This window comes from Rhipicephalus microplus, unplaced genomic scaffold, assembly GCF_043290135.1.
Source record: "Rhipicephalus microplus isolate Deutch F79 unplaced genomic scaffold, USDA_Rmic scaffold_28, whole genome shotgun sequence".
Taxonomy (NCBI): domain Eukaryota; kingdom Metazoa; phylum Arthropoda; class Arachnida; order Ixodida; family Ixodidae; genus Rhipicephalus; species Rhipicephalus microplus.
Window position 1 is genome coordinate 5,389,380 of NW_027464601.1, and position 17,850 is coordinate 5,407,229.

Below are 17,850 nucleotides of genomic sequence, written 5' to 3' on the forward strand. Positions count from 1 at the left end.
CACTTTACGTTTCTGCGGAATTTTGATAAGAGCATACGCTGTGCTGGGAACTGGGAATCTACATCAAACATGAAATTTTTCATGCATCTAGCGAAACTTCAGATTTTGAGATAGAAGCAAATGACTTTTCGATCTCAATTTTTTCATGCTTTATGTACCACATGTAAAGCACACAGCAAAGTAAAAACTGGGCACTGCACAACATAGGTAATTTTTGAAAGCATTTATTTCCTACAATGTTTCATTGATATTCTTTTTGCAGTTCGTTTAAATTCTGCTCATTAGAAATTGATAACGTAGGCGTTTACGAACTAGACATATTCTTTTTTTAATAATGAAAGCTAATTCCCTATCCTTCTTTCCCAAGCATGTATCACTCCTATCTGTGATCACAAGTACACTAGTAATTGGCACAAACTTCCACATGCAATTACAACAACCAGCCTAGCAGTTTCCACCAAGAACGTCTGCTTGCACGTTTAGTAGGATAACGCCGCGAACTTTCAAGACGCACCACTTTGACCGTGAATGACGCGCATGTGCTTTATGAGTGCAGGACGCCGTCCGAACGCTTTCTGGCACACGTTGCACCGGTGCGGCTTTTCATTGGAGTGCGTGATCAGGTGACTTCGCAGGTGGTACTTCTGGATGAAATTGGCGGGACAAAGGTGGCACGCGTACGGCCTCTCGAGCGAGTGGTTGCGCACGTGTCCCCGAAACTTCCCTTTGGCGGCGAATTTCATGCCGCACAGGAGGCACTCGAACGGCACCTGGCGCTTGTGACTGGCCGTGTGCACCGTCAGTCCGTACTTGCTGACGTACGCTGCTGGGCACAAGCTGCAAGTGTACGGCCTCTCGCCCGTGTGTCGCCGCATGTGGTTTATGAGGAGGTTGTTGCGTGTGAAACTCCTGCCGCATACGTCACATGTAAAGGGCTTCTCTCCTGTGTGCATGCGCTCGTGGCGCTCCAAATTTTCCCTCCGATGAAACTTGTTGCCGCACACAGCGCACGAGTACCGTTTCTGATCGCCGTGCGTGCGAAGGTGCCTCTGCATGGACCTCTTGCTGCCTAGAACCTTTTCGCAGACTTCGCACTGGTGACCAGTGGCCTTGGAATTCTCTTTCAACTCCACTCGGGTAGCTTTCTTTCGTTTGTGTGACCTGCAGTTACAGCAATTTCAAGAATTTTACTTTCTACTGCTTTATTAGAAGTGCAGATATACGACTGTCAAATTCGTGAAGTATATTTCTTAAAAATATTATAATTATTATGAAAAATATACATATTCTTCCAGTAAACAGGAAGAATCACCGAAGAAAGCGTGCGAGAGAAGGCCACACTTCAATCGTCTTCATATTGGACGCATCCATCTTGTGCACACTTCCGTTAGCACTTCTCACGAGGTACTTTCCAGTCGCGAACTGCATGTGTGTACATTCCTCGCAAAGATTTCAGTGAGACCTTTAGGAGGGTTATTTATCGTCGCGTTCGACTACTGACGTTTTGGACATATTGCAGTGACACCTTGAATCGCCGTCTGACTGCGGAACTCAGCGCACCTCCTTGAGTAAACTAGAAGTGAACATGGTTAACGTATAGTACGTCGCAAGTGTTCATTGGACATCTTACGACGTAATTATTGTTTACTTCTATTTTTAATGACTAAGCGCTGTTTATGGTGTGCACTAAATCTGTCCGTCAGAGCGATACGGTGCGTAACTAGTGCTACCTAGGTTAGTTACAATTAACAGTCGTATTCTTTCAGTACAACCGTCCCAATGCGTAAGAAAACGTGTCACAGCAGTCTCATCTGAAAAAAAACTGAGGAGTGTGCGATTATGTTGAACAGCTTGAACTGGCTCACACTAAAGGTAATCATCAGGTGATGTTGAGGCAGGGAATAGCATGGCGGCCTTAATGGCGATTCAGCCCATAAAGAATACGCCACCCTCAACTGCAAAGCCTGGACCTACTAAGATAATAGTGCGCTAATCTATTCAGGTGTCCAACTGGCATGAGCATATTTGATTGATATGTGGGCTTTAACGTCCCAAAACCACCATATGACTATGAGAGACGCCGTAGTGGAGGGCTCCGGTAATTTCGACCACCTGGGGTTCTTTTACGTGCACCCAAATCTGAAGACACAGGCCTACAACATTTCCGCATCCATCGGAAATACAGCCGCTGCAGGTGGGATTTGATCCCGCGACCTGCCTGTCAGCAGCCGAGTACCTTAGCCACCAGACCTCCGCAGCGGGCCGGCATAAGCATATATGGCTGCACCACTGGCATTAATATAGAAACGCCATTTGATATCAGCTCGACAGCCCAAAGGTTGCCGTGGAACTGCTGTATTCCATTAGGCCATCGTTTTAGGGGCGAAGTTCCTTACGCCACGGGTTGTTCCCTCCATTCTACTAGTAGTAGTAGTGGTAGTAGTAGTAGTAGTAGTAGTAGTAGTAGTAGTAGTAGTAGCAGTAGTAGTAGTAGCAGTAGTAGTAGTAGTATAGTAGTAGTAGTATGTAGCCACTTCTAGTTTATTAATTGCAAAATAGATGACGCTTTGTGTATATGTTTTTGGGAATAATATTCCTAGGTGGCGATGGTAGTTTTCACAGCATATTCACTGAGTGAATGATGATGAGTAGGCTGAAGCACACGTCAGCCTCTCTGTCCGTTCATGCTTCCGTTCGTCTGCCCATTGACGCGTCCGTGCGTCCATCGGTGCTTCCTTTTGTGCTTCCCTTCATCCATGCCCCATCCATTCGTGCGCCCTTACAATTGTGCGTCCGTCCTTCCGTGCTATTGTCCAGCCATCCGTAAGTCTGTCCATGTGCCCTTCCATTGTTCCGTGCGTCCGTACTTCTGTGTGTTTACATCCATCCGTGCATCTATGTCTCTGTCCGCCCATTTGTCCGTGCGCAGGGACGAACGGACGCACGGACGAGTGAACACATAGACAGATGGATGTACAAACGCTTCGCCCCACTGATCCTCGTCCACTCCGTGGATATGGTGTGATTTTTATGATAACAGTTACGAAAGGCGTTGACATTGGTACCGGAATAGCGGGACCATCATAAACTGGGTGTTTCAGCACAAGCATTGGTTTAATAACAGCGCCTTTCAGGAAATGGCCATCAAAACGGGACCAAAGATCAAGATAGTCGATATCTGCATGTACAATACCTTTACAAATGGCATGATACATGACTGGAGGTCGTCACTCACCAGATAGTAAGGATGTTAAATCGCAATCTCTGATATGGAAAGAACCAATTTGCGCACTTCCAGTGCTCCCCAGAACAGAAAAAGTGTTATCTTAACCAATACAAAGTCTCAAAAAAAAAGTCTCCAAAAAAGTTGTTAATGAACTTTTACAGCGATAGAAGTTGTGAGATCAGAAAACAGGTAGCGAGCGGCGCCGTACTTGTCCTCTCCCGCCACCGCCGGTGTTTAAAACCAATATTGCAAGAAATAACAAGAATACTTATAAAGTAAATAAAAACCCCATTGACACAATGACATTCGAACCTATGCGCGCTGTGTGCCATCCCAGCATTCTACCACCGAGTGACAGCGGCGCTTGAAACTCGTCCCAAATCTGGCCTTAGGCAGATTTGGTGTCGAGAAAGAAATGCCGCTAATATGAGTAATAAAGCATTTTGAAACAACAAAAGAACAACCAGGTGTCTCACTATGCGAATTGCGTAAAAAGTGGATTGTTCAACGACCCATCTTAGTAGAAGTGCTCGTTCTTGTTCACTATTATCTGGAGCGCATGCCCACTTCAGGCATAATTCATCATCGTCCTCAGCTACTGCACAAACTATTGCATAGTATTCTTAGCAAGTGTGCAGCAGATACCATGCTTATCCAAAAAATGATAAAGGATTGCACAGTGAATGCCAGCCTGCTACACAAAAATATTTTTTATTGCGTAGTGGGTACCGAGCAAGTGTGCTTGTAGCAATTACCCAAAGTGTGTTAAGAGAAGGCTCTGTGAGGCTGCTCTTCCAGCTTTCGCTCTGACAGTGCTGCAGACCTGGCTTTTTATAACTTAAAGATTCCAACAAATACATTTTTGGGAAAGCATAATAAAGCATTACAGAAAATTTCATACGAATTGCCACATAAAGCTTGAAAAGTTGCACGTAAATATAAATCTTCATGATAGGATTTCAAGGATGATATCGGAAACTGGCTGTGTCTGGCGCGTACGAAAAGCTGCCACTCCGTTACATTTTACCAGAACTATTCGTGACGATAAAGTGACAAATTTTGATTGAAGGCTTGTTGCTGCAGTAGAAATTTTTTCAATAGAAGCTCCGACTATTTCGTGGTCCGCATAAAGTAGTGTGTGAAACCTGAAAAGGGTTTGCATTTCACTTCAGGCAAGCTACTTTTCACAGGCTTCGGACACCACGGGTGCCCCAAAGCTTGTCCCAAAAGCTTTGCTTTAAACAAACGTGGGTGCATCATTTCAAGTGACTGCGAAAACTAAACTTACCCTAATTTCGCTTTGCGCGATATAGATACAACACGCCTATTTATAGCTTGTATCACATACATGGAGCAATCAATTGTTGTAATACTGTTCTTCACAGGAAAATAGCTTGTCACTTTGATAGGTCGCAAGCTTGGGCAGCTAGAAGTTGGATTGCCTTGACTGATGATGGCAAGAAATGTGAACCCAGAGAGCCGACGACAATTTCCAGAAAACTCATCACCACTGCACTTCCTAACTATTCAAAGTTTCAAAGTTTATTTGCAGGAAAAAAAAGTACAAAAACTTCCCTGCGGGAGGCAAAGACTAAAGGCTAAATAGCCTGACGAGGTCTTGACCTCCTGATACAGTCTGCATCAGTGCCATATTACACATATTCACACATCAGTAACATACATATACAAATAAGTGACATTATACATATCTTATTTAGTTACATAGCTTATTTCTACATGATATACATTCAGAATATGTTTTACATAAACAGGAAACAATTTTGGTATCAAACGATTCTGTTTAAATATCATTGTTCACAGTAAGAAAAAAAAAATCAACTCAGTATACAAGTATTCCTAAATATAAAAGCCTATGGATCTACTATGTCTTTAGTCAAAAGAAGAAAGGATTTATGATGACATTTAAATTGTTTAGTTTTCAGAGTAAAGTCTATATTCGATTCGTGAAGGTTTAGCAATTGTATGATCTTATAATCAATAGCCTGCTTGCCATAGTTCGTGCGTGTTTTCTTAGTTTTTCGGGTAGAATTTCTGAAGCCATATGTTGTTGATACAGTGCGTGGAAAGGAATCCTGTAGTTTATGTTTGTGGATGTGTTGCATCAGTTTAAGATTATATACTTTCTTAGCAGATAGAATTCCATGTTTAAGAAAAAGCGGCTGAGTGTCTAAGTCCTTGGGGTGACCTTTATATTTTTCTATTACACGGAGCGCGCGCTTTTGCAAGATTAATATACGACCGTAATTGGTCTTAGTTGTTGTTCCCCATACAAGCATTCCGTATAGAAGCTTGGAGTAAAACATGCTATAATATAATGATTTACATAACCATGAAGGGAGGAGGAAAGCAATTTTACTCAAGCACCCTACAGAACGAGCTAGATCTACCAAGAGACTATTTACGTGCGGTGTCCATGTTAAGTGCTCATGAAACCAGACTCCAAGGAATTTTTGTGTGCTGACTTGTTCGAGTCGCTGATTGTCAAACAAGATTACTATATTATCACTGATGTGCTTGTTAATGGGCCTGAACATAATAAATTTTGTTTTTTGTGTGTTTAATGTTAGTTTGTTTTTTGTTAGCCAGCCTGAGAGTTTCGAGAGATATACATTTGTCGAAGCTTCTACTTCCTGAATGGTGGAGCCTGTGAAAAATATACTTGTGTCGTCAGCGAACATTTTAATTTCGGGTGTATACTGAACCTCTGTAATATCATTTATATATAAAAGGAAAAGCACGGGGCCTAAAATGGACCCCTGCGGAACTCCTTTCTTTACGCTTAAATAGTCTGACTTTTTACTGTCTATGCTAACAAATTGTTGTCTGGATGATAAATAGCTTTTAAATAAATCAGAGACTATTCCACGAATTCCATAGCGGCTTAATTTCAACAGTAAGATATTATGGTCAACAGAATCGAACGCTTTACGCAAGTCAAGGAAGACACCCAACGTGAACATTTTATTTTCAATATTTTCTATTATGCGGCTTTTTACATCAATTAGTGCCTCTTCCGTGGTTTTATTTTTGCGAAAACCATATTGATGCGGTGATAAGATATTGTACTTCTCAAGATATTTCATAAGGCGCGTATTTATACATTTTTCATAAATTTTTGAGAATACAGGTAATACGGATATCGGACGATAGTTTGTTAATTCAGTAGTGTTGCCACCTTTATGAATGGGTGTAACTTTGGCCACCTTAAGTTTTGTTGGAAAGATTCCAATAAGAAAGGAATAATTTACCAGATATGCTAATGCGGGGCTAAGTATAGATGCGACAGCCTTTACTGGAGCCACCCTTACGTCATCATAACCACCCGCAACGTTTGTCTTTAGTTCTTTTATATATCGGTAGACTTCCTCGGGTAATACTTCGTGTAGTACGAGAGAGTTCATGCAACTACTTGTTTCATCTTCATATTGTGTTGAGTCTTCATCACAAACAGCCACATTTACAAAGTATTGGTTAATTGCGTTTGCCAGTTCCTTACCCTCCAGAATGATATTGTTGACTTTTACTTGTTTAGGTGTATTTGACGTTGCTGTTCTCCCAGTTAAGGAAATAACTTGTTTCCATATTTTTGCCGGTTCTGATTTTATACGTGAGAAGGTGGCTTCATAATAGACAAGTTTAGCCTTCCTAGTGTCACTATTTAGTTTGTTGCGGAATCGCTTGAATTCACGCAATATTGCAATATCTCTAGTAGCAAGAAACCTGTGAAAAAGCGCGTTTTTCTGCTTGATTCGTTTCAGGAGGTCACTGTTTATCCATGGTTTTCTGTTCTTACCCTTTCGTGTTCTGATCTGTTGTATCGGGAAAGCAATATCGTAGCACTCAAGGAAAATAGCTAGGAAAGTATTATATGCGCTATCTGGATTGCATTGCACATACACAGGTGACCAGTCAGCACGTTCAATTAATTCGGTAAACTTAAGCAGTGATTTGTCATCAATATATCTATACCGCGCGATATTTGGACATTTAATTTTGTGCTGCAGGTTTTGTGTAGAAATGTAGATAGGTAGGTGGTCACTTAGGTCTGAGCACAGTATGCCCGAGGTGTAATCGCAGCTATTTAGGCTTGTTATACAGACGTCAAGTGACGTGGAACTATTGTGAGTAATACGGGTTGGATATATAATGGCATTCCGACATCCATATGATGCTACAAGGTTTTTCAAGTCAAGCGCGTACAGCTCTTCACTCATCATATTAATATTTACATCACCCATGATAAAATATGGTTTTTTTATCTCATTAAAACAATGCATGAGGTTTTCCATATGACTGAGAAAATGCCTCTTATATCCAGTTGGGGGTCTATACACCACGGCAAGTACAAAAGAATTTGTTTCTATTGCTAGGCACTCTATGTCACCATTACTCACAGAAAGATCATCAAGCATTTGAAAACAATATCGCTGCCGCAAGTATATAGCCAACCCTCCACCTCTTCCTGCGCGATCCAAGCGTGCTATATTATAGTTAGTGAACTGAGGAGACATGTCAGTATTACACAGCCATGTCTCTGTAAACAATATAGCATCGATGTCCACGTGAAGAGAACTCATAAAGACATCAAATGCTTCATGCTTGTTCCTAATACTTCTTATATTTTGATGTAGTATGGTAAAGGAGGCATCATTAATTATTGGTATTGTTGTTTCTATAGTAGACATGGTGAAAAAAATCCGCCTTCTCTTCTCCTTCCCTTCCCCTTTCTTTACTTAATGAGACCTAAATCAATTGGGCTTGTTATCCGGATTACATCTGACGTTTCATCTTTGCGCGCAAGAATTTTTCCTCCACTAGACCATACGAATTTCCATTTTGCAGATTTCTTTTTTGCTATGGCTGCGCCAAGAAGCTGCTTGTTCTGTCGCGTCAGGTGCTCGTTAACATAAATAACGCTTTCCGCTCCCTCGTAATCGAGGTGACTAGAAAGGATCCTTTGTTTCTTTGCTTTTGCGAGCACCGCATTACGTTTGTTGCGCGAGATGAGCCGGACAACGATGTTCCGTTCATTCCTTTTTGCCGTCGACACCCTGTGACAGATGTCGATTTCAATGTCAGATATTGGCTCGCCCACAAGGTCACCTATCTTTTTCACGACGATAGTTGAGTCAAGTTCCTCTGGTGCACCCTTTATCTCAAGATTGTTACTTCTTTGATATTGCTCAAGTTCTTCAACTTTCTTTTCAACCGATGATTCTCGGCTTTTAGTTTTTCGTTCTGAGAAACCAGTTCTTTTACTTCCGCTCTTAGCGCCCTGATATCGGTTCCTATTTTCTTTACTTCATCGCATGTATCGCAGCAAAATTTCAGGCTTTCTTTTAGTGACCTTATCTCGGCACGTATTTCCCGTTGAAAATCAGAGATTAACGTTGCCATTTCTTTCTTGTCACCCTTACTCATGATAGGAACTTCACTTGACAAGTACAAAAAAAAGAAAAAAAATGTTTGTCCGGCAGCAGTGCAAAAAGCAAGGAAAGTAGTCGAGGGATACCTCTTTCTTACCTGCAAAGAATTGCAGATGTATTTTTGCCGTCTGATCGCTTTGTGCACCGCTGCCGGACTGTGTGGGAGACGAGAATCTCAGCGCTTATAAAGCCAGCCGAGGATCAGCTGACAGCCTTCTGCGCCGACTCCGTATTATCTTGTTCCAGCAATCAGGCCAGCAGCGTCACGATGCCGGTTCTCGATGCGTTGCGGGCCATACGTCGATGAAGGGTAGTTTTGCCGTAGCGTCCAACCGAAGCGTACACGTGGAAATTTCCTGCAAAGAATTGCAGATGTATTTTTGCCGTCTGATCGCTTTGTGCACCGCTGCCGGACTGTGTGGGAGACGAGAATCTCAGCGCTTATAAAGCCAGCCGAGGATCAGCTGACAGCCTTCTGCGCCGACTCCGTTTTATCTTGTTCCAGCAATCAGGCCAGCAGCGTCACGATGCCGGTTCTCGATGCGTTGCGGGCCATACGTCGATGAAGGGTAGTTTTGCCGTAGCGTCCAACCGAAGCGTACACGTGGAAATTTCCTGCAAAGAATTGCAGATGTATTTTTGCCGTCTGATCGCTTTGTGCACCGCTGCCGGACTGTCACCCTTACTCATGATAGGAACTTCCTCGACTACTTTCCCTCGACTACTTTCCTTGCTTTTTGCACTGCTGCCGGACAAACATTTCTGGAAACGTTAGCAACGTCATCTGTGACTGCTAGACTGATTGACCTATACTAAATTTTTCCTTTATTTGCGGTCACTGTGCTGAGAAGATGCCACCAGCATAGGACGTGAAACGTTTATTTTGTAAATAAATGTGTCAAAGTCGAAGTAGAACTATGAGAATCAGTTATACAGATGTTTTAAAACTTGTTTTGCCAGTTTACGGCTTTTGCCTTTCAGCCCTTTTGCGTTGCTGTTTCGCAGCCACCCATTGAACCCCAATATCCAGGAGCCTCGAACAGAGTAAAGCATCTTAAGTACAAAAAGAAGAAAGCCTAAAGTAGAACTTCAAGATATATATATATATATATAAATATATATATATATATATATATATATATATATATATATATATATATATATATATATATATATATATATATATATATATACAGAGAAGATTAGGCATAAAAAATATTCGAATCAGAGAAAAGCGTTTAACATAGGAATTTAACTAGTGTTGCAGCTGGATGTGTGTTTAATAAAAAGAAAAGTAACTGAAATGGCCTTTTCCGTTAAACTGTAATGAAATTCTTTGTTATATGTACTGTGTAAAAAAAACAGTGTTACAGATACAAGTTACCGAAAAGAGTAACTAGTAACAGGTAACGCGTTCCAAGTAACTCGTTACTGCCTAAGACTGCTCTTTAAGGACCATGACAGACGCACATACGTACCGCACATTGTGTCCACGAAATAATAAATAGAAAGCGATGTACTACACATGTGCGTCCTACGCCATTGTGGCAATTTTCATTACCTGACTGGGCTCCGACACACCTTCCATCAAGTTACGTCACTTTCTTCAAATGGGTAGTTCTGTACAGACGTAAAAGAGCGGTAGCATTTTATGCGTGCTGACCATTAAAATTTGCCTTAGAATATTCCTAATTACAAGAAACGCTGGCGCATTAAAAGTAACAGGTATGTCACAAATTGTGACACCAAATTTCGGTTTTTGTAAAAAAACTCCCTCATGTGAGTAACGACAAATAATTCACACGAACTTTTTCATTAGTCACTTGGCTATCACTTCAGCTGTCGTAATTTATTCCCGTTTCAACCTGAAGTGCGTGAGCAAATACGACCTTGGTGTGACAATCAACGAAAATCTACCATTTTCTCACATATACACAAAGTGTACCAAGACGATTGGGTGAAAGTTTGGGTATTGTATCGGTAAGTACCCTTATGTTACCGAAGCGTTGTTCCATGTTTTGTAAACTGTGACATGAAGTGTATTTATGAAAATGTAAATTGATTTCTTCTTTCCATCATCTTAGGCTATTTAAGGAGTATTTAGAAAATTGCTGGTGTGAAGAATATGCTTCGAAAATGAATTTTAGAACCCGCCATCTTACAGGGGGCAAGATGCCGTTTTAATATGAGCAGTATTTTGGGACATATAGAACCAAAGTCTGCTTTTGATCTACAGGTTTTGTTGATAATCTTACGTTTATTCACATCTGAGTAAAATGAACTCGTGAACACTTTTCTCGATAGCTTATTTTTGCCTGTAACAGCCATATCCTAACTTCTGATTAACCAATGTTCATGATAGAGCATATCCTAAAATACGTGTTTTTGTGCCTCACATATGTTTTACCTATAGGAGCGGTTCTATATCGTGACCGCAACAGAAAGCTTAGGCAAGCTCGTAAGGAGCTTAGCTCCTAAAATCTGAAGGAAATCAAGCTCGGTCGGGGCTACGTTAACAATAGCATAAATATGTCACCACTATAACTCAGATAAACTCATTTTGACATGCTTTCACGGAAGCCTTGTCAAGCACAAAGACCCACCTTTTACCACTGCGGGATGGCGCCGCGTCTTTCGAAGTTCCAGCACGACTCGTTTCTAAATCTTCACTACTGCTGCTGCTGCGACTGGCTTCATCCATGAGGACCTTTTTATGTTCTGTGCTCACTCCTGGGTGTGAAAGCAGATCAGCTGCTGTCATACCCTGAGTGGGCACGGTGGAGCGGCAACGATGCGGTCGCTCAGAAATCCGATTTTGCTTTTTGTGCAGTTAGTCGCCTGGTTTGGAACATTACCACCGCGTGCGAATCCAGCGCGTGCCAACTACTCTTCACCGGTGTTGCTGGCGGCCCCGATCTGGATGAACACGCCCCTGCGTCATCTGCCACTATCTGACGGTGGCATCCTTTCCATCGTCACCTGGTCCACAACACTGCGGGCGACTGCAGCGACGCAAGAGCATATAAAGACCACGGAATTCTCCTGTTCCTTCAGTGGGCACGGTGGAGCGGCAACGATGCGGTCGCTCAGAAATCCGATTTTGCTTTTTGTGCAGTTAGTCGCCTGGTTTGGAACATTACCACCGCGTGCGAATCCAGCGCGTGCCAACTACTCTTCACCGGTGTTGCTGGCGGCCCCGATCTGGATGAACACGCCCCTGCGTCATCTGCCACTATCTGACGGTGGCATCCTTTCCATCGTCACCTGGTCCACAACACTGCGGGCGACTGCAGCGACGCAAGAGCATATAAAGACCACGGAATTCTCCTGTTCCTTCAGTGGGCACGGTGGAGCGGCAACGATGCGGTCGCTCAGAAATCCGATTTTGCTTTTTGTGCAGGTCAGTAAACCTCCTTCTCTCTACTGTAAGCGAACCAGTAACGTCTGTCTGCTGCTCCTACCGTGCCCAAGTGTCATATTTGAATGTGTGTGCGAATGCGTGCATGTCACAAAGCTTCTACTATGTTGTGGAGACGTTGAACTAAACCCTGGCCCTGCAAATACTAACAAAGAAATACTAGACGCGATCGCTAAGCTATCTGAAAAAGGTGATCACCGTCACGATGAGCTAATGGAAGCTCTTGCCGACCTAAAGACTAAACAGGAGGCATTAGCGCAAACTGTTGCTGATTTAACGGAAAGGTTGTCGGCGGTGGAAGCTTTCGTCGAGTCATGCGACGGTTCTGCAGTAGTCAGTGATGTGCCACGTCTAATCGCTGAAACTGTCAAGGTGCAAGGCCAGACACTCAGTGCCCGACTGGACGATCTTGAAGACAGGTCCAGACGAGAGAACGTATTGTTTTTTGGTATATCGGACAGCCCTAATGAGACGTGGGCTCAGTCTGAAGGCCATGTTCGTGATCTACTCTCCCGACACCTTGACATGCACATTTCTGACTCCGAAGTTTCCCGAGCACATAGGTTAGGAAGTTACGCCGCTAAAAAAGCTCGGCCAATTATCGTCAAATTTTCGTCATTTAAGGTTAGAGATGCTATCCTGATGCAGAGACAAAAATTCAAAGGAACTGGTGTATCAGCTAGCGAAGATTTTTGCAAAAGCACGCGAAACTCAAGGAAGAAATTAATGGAATTTGCTAAGGCAGCCGGGCAACCGTATTTGCTACGCGTTAACAAACTGGTCATGAACAAGAAAACTTACGTTTACTGCGCAGAAAGCGACAGCGTTCGCGAAATCAATTCACCCCAAGCTAAGGACAAAGAACCCTCTCTACCTGCACGTGCTGACACTTCTAGCACCTCATAGCTACGCCCGTCTCGTTGCTGCGCAGGAAACGCTTCTTTTTTCTTTTCTAATGTGCGCAGCGTCCTGAATAAACGCGTCGAACTGTCTTCTGCTATTGATTCCTGTTCCGCTGATATTGTTGGTCTGACAGAGACTTGGCTTTCTACAAAAGTAAGAAATGAAGAAATATTGGATTGTGAGAAGCACTACAAATTTTACCGATGCGACCGCGATTACCGGTCTGGTGGGGGTGTTCTGCTGGCGGTTGCCGATAATCTTGCCTCTCATATTATTCCTGTTATGTCTTCACTTGAACTTGTTTGTGTTCGCGTGCTCATTGATTCTCGCGAAATAATATTTTGTATTTGCTATCGATCACCAACTGCATCATCATCCTTTTGTAATGACTTGCATGATGTTGTCAATCAGCTGTTCGTCAGATACCCGAGATCACCTTTGTTCATTCTTGGCGATTTCAACTTTCCCGACATCATGTGGGAAAGAGACCCGGTTACCTTAAAGCACAACTCAGGTGAAAGTAGGGAATTTTTGAATTTTTGTCACGACTTCAACTTTACCCAGCTTGTTGACTTTCCTACTCGCGTTACTCCCACTTCCGCTAGCGTATTAGATCTAGTACTTACCAGTACACCTGACCTAGCTTCACCCTTCACTCATCTACCGGGAATTAGCGACCATTGCATAATCCACTTCACAATAAAAGCACGGGTTTCCATCAAGAAAAGAACAAAAATTATCCAAGACTATAGCAAAGCGGACTTTCATGGAATGAATACAGAGTTACAATCTTTTGTTGACCTATTCTTTGCTGGTTTTGAGCAGCGATCTGTTGAACAGAACTGGCTAGACTATAAGAACAAACTGCTAGCCCTAATTGACCGATTTGTACCTAAGAGAAAAGTTTCATCGAATCCTCGTTCTCCGTGGTTCAATAACACGTTGAAACGCATGCGCAATAAAAAGAAGCGGCTATTCAGACGCGCCAAATCAACAGCCAGAACAGACCATTGGTCTTTTTATCAGACATTTAACAGAGAATTCTGTACTGCGCTTTCGAAAGCCAAAAAAGTATTTTTCGATGAAACTCTTCCTTCGCTGCTGCGCTCTAATCCACGTAAGTTTTGGAGCATCATTAGCGGAACTACAACGCGACATATCCAATTAATACAGTCTGATGTCCCAGTCGCTCTTAGCGAGTGCTGCAACGTTCTGAGTAATGTATTTGCTGCACACTTTCAGAACAGCATCCCAACTATATTTCCACAGTTAACAAGCACCGATTTCTTGCCAATGGACCCTATTATCATTGATGCAGTTGGTGTCGAAAAACTTGTTGGAAACTTGACAGTGTCATCATCAGCTGGTCCAGATTGCATTTCGTCAAAAATGTTGAAGTGTACTCAAGTCTATTCTTCTTTAATATTGTCAAAACTTTTTGAACAGTCATTCCAGACGTCCACACTGCCATCTGACTGGAAGACTGGGAAGGTGGTCCCTGTGCATAAATCTGGTGATGTACATTCCCCCAATAACTACCGTCCCATATCGTTAACATCCATTCCAGTGAAAATCTTAGAGCATGTCATTTACTCGCACCTCATTGAATTCCTTGAATCTAATTCCTTCTTTAGCATTTATCAGCATGGCTTCCGTAAGACAGTTTCATGCGAAACACAGTTGCTGTGTTTTACTAACGACTTGTTTATTAACGCAGATCTTGAATTTGATACTGACTGCATATACTTAGATTTCGCTAAAGCATTTGACTCCGTTTCACACGCACTAATCATTTTCAAACTTACTCAGCTTAACATCGACCCCAATGTACTTACATGGATTAAAGAATTCCTCTCTAACCGCAGCCAGTACGTGACAGCTAATAATTTTTGTTCACCTAATTCCGCAGTATCATCTGGTGTACCGCAAGGGTCCGTTTTAGGGCCACTCCTTTTCTTAATTTACATTAATGATCTTCCTTCTTGTGTTTCTTCTTCTACTGTCCGACTCTTTGCAGACGACTGCGTCCTCTACCAGAAAATAACCAGTCATGTCGATCACCTTAACCTTCAACGCGACCTAGATAGCATATTCGCATGGTGTAACACATGGTTCATGACACTTAACATATCTAAATGCAAGAGCATGCAAGTTTCACGTCGCACTACCACCCACTGTCCGCGTACTTATTCCCTCAATAACATTCCATTACCATCTGTTGACAATTACAAATACCTTGGTGTTCACATATCTTCTAATCTTTCCTGGAATAAACACACAGAATATGTGATTAACAACGCTAACCGCATGCTTGGTTATCTGCGCCGTAACTTTTCCTCTGCGCCATCGTCACTCAAGTTAACACTGTATAAAACATTGGTCAGACCAAAATTAGAGTACGCATGCGCCATATGGGACCCAACTCATGCCATTCTCATTCAATCTCTCGAAACCACTCAGAATCGCGCAGCACGTTTCATTTTATCGAATTATTCACGTCATTCCAGTGTCACATCCATGAAGAGCACCCTAAACTTGCCTGATCTTTCATTGCGCCGCACATTGTCTCGCCTTAACCTTTTTCACAAAATCTATCATTATAACAGCCATTTGAAGGACGCCCTGTTTCATCCACCTCGCTTCATATCACCAAGGATGGATCATCGCTTTAAGGTGGGCCTACCATCCTGTCGCACCAGACTATATAATGATTCATTCGTGCCAAGGACAAGCGCCGCCTGGAACCACCTTCCCGCCTCCATCGCCTGTATAACGGACCAAAAAGACTTCAAGCTCGCCATACATGATGCCCTGTAGAATTTTTCTTTTTTTCCTGTTTTCTGTTTTTTTTTAACTTTTTAACTGCACTTACGATTGTTCAAACCACTCCTTTCTGTAGTGCCTTCGGGCCTTGAAAGTACCTTTAATAAATAAATAAATAAATAAATACCCGCAGGTTAGAAAATGATCTCTTGAAACCTATATGATGATAATTACCTTTCAAAATAGAGGTGACAACTTTTTTTTTTTGCAAAGTGAAAGTGCAGTTGACTGCTTTACAGGCGTGTTCACGTGATAATCGAAATCATACATAGTTGTACCTGTGGTTCACTTTCGATTGCACATAGGTTGAGAGTTAAGAGAAGCTATGTGCAGCTCATGAAAAGTCATTGTCGACGTAACAGGGTAGTAAGGTTACTTTTTCTCTTATTATTACTGTTTGTATGAAGAGTCGTACGTGAAATATCTCCAACTTGTGCGGAAACATATGGTAACCGTAATCTGGATGATGTAGCCTATATTTTAACGCGAGAGCATTAAAGTGCTCGTGTCGCTGAAATTTCTGCGTCGGTGGCGGTATATAGCCGCGGCGTCATTAGTTGTTGGAGAAAAATTCTCCTCTTGCCCGTGACCAAAAGATTAAGAAAGGGGCAAATAAAATAATGAGAAACATTTCCAGGTGCCAGGGAAGATCAAACACAGGCCGTCTTTGCGGTGGGCAAGCGTTCTACTACAGGTGGTCGAAATTTCTGGAACCCTCCACTACGGTGTCTCTCATAATCATATGGTGGTTTTGGGACTTTAAACCCCACATATCAATAAACCAAGCGTTCTACTATCCACTTTTTTTAACGAAGAGGAGCAGTTCCTTCTTTTTGGCCTGTTTCACGAGAGTACCAAAGCCAACGTCACAGCTTCGGCAGTACAATTTTTGGGGAGTCACGCGCAATAACAACCGCCCAAACAGGACTTTGGTAGCGCCCAGGGAGCCTTGAACGAAATAGTATATGAAACCAGGATTTTTTTGACACGTCAGCCATCAAAAGATATCAATTGAGCATAGAGGGAGTATTTCAGAGGCCCTTCATATACAAAGTGCTCTGACATACTTTATCACTGTTCGTAGCAGAAGAATCAACAAAGAGTACAGGCGCGTACGTTCACGTATTGTATCCAGATGCGCAGTGGGCCCTCCACTGATTCACAAAGAAATATTTATGACGTAGTGCTGAGCATTTGACAGCTGTGCTTGCAACTTGCAATAGGCTTTCAATGATGACTGAAAATCGCGCTAAGAAATGGGGTCACAAGAAGAGGACACAAGACGAAGTGTCGTGTGTCCCTTTTTGTGTCTTGCGTGATCTTCTTGTGTCCCCATTTCTTGGCGCTCTTTTCAGTCGTCACTATGCGTCAACAAGCCCAAACTTCAACAGTGCTTTCAATGATACATTGAAACAGCCAATGTTATGTGTACAGTCATTCGTTTTTTTTATTATGAGGTTGGTGCACGCACCGACAGCAGAAGAAAGCTAGCAGTTCACAAGGCGATGCGCAAACAGGAACGCCGATTACGATATTGTGATCTACCTCTAAAGGCGAAGTCAAAGGTCCCCCAATTTTTTTAATTTAATTTGGGGTGTTCTTCCGAAGTGTCTACAGAACTTCTTCCCCAATTTTTCTATCATCACCTCACACTAGGTGCCTTGTTGCACAGAAAGACAAAGAACCATCAAGATAATCTTAGAACCATCTGATTCGATTACGCGCAAAACGCGAACATTATAGTTTCCTTCCTTAACTTACCTGGCCGCTACTGATAACGCTGGAATAATCTACACTACACATCAACGTGGACGTGCTTTAGCGTTTGCCAGTTGATCAACGCTTGACACTCAGTTCACTGCTATCAGTGCCAGTGTGTATTGCTGTAATCTCATTTTCCGTGTACCAGCCACAAGTTCGGTCAAATAAAACTTCATCTATAACATACCGACCACTGCATTGGTCAAAATTACGGCTACGTGATGCCTGGCAGAGGTTCTGGTCCTTTCAAGTACAAGGCGCCCCCGTCAAGT

At 42.6% G+C, this 17,850-nt stretch overlaps 2 protein-coding genes across 2 annotated transcripts; one reads left to right on the forward strand and one right to left on the reverse strand.

Moving 5' to 3' along the window:
* Nucleotides 1-208: 208 nt before the first annotated feature.
* LOC119166913 (uncharacterized) lies at nt 209-11,448 on the reverse strand. Its single transcript, XM_037418340.2, has 2 exons — nt 11,277-11,448; nt 209-1,161 (listed from the first exon to the last, which is right to left on the reverse strand). Exons 1-2 carry the CDS (start codon nt 11,432-11,434, stop codon nt 504-506), a joined length of 816 nt encoding a protein of 271 aa, XP_037274237.2. The 5' UTR covers nt 11,435-11,448; the 3' UTR covers nt 209-503.
* Nucleotides 11,449-11,464: 16 nt separating this feature from the next.
* LOC119172032 (uncharacterized) lies at nt 11,465-15,796 on the forward strand. Its single transcript, XM_037423002.2, has 3 exons — nt 11,465-12,073; nt 14,441-14,507; nt 15,601-15,796. The coding sequence occupies exons 1-3, from the start codon at nt 11,465-11,467 to the stop codon at nt 15,606-15,608; spliced, it is 684 nt and encodes a 227-aa protein (XP_037278899.2). The 3' UTR covers nt 15,609-15,796.
* Nucleotides 15,797-17,850: the final 2,054 nt, after the last annotated feature.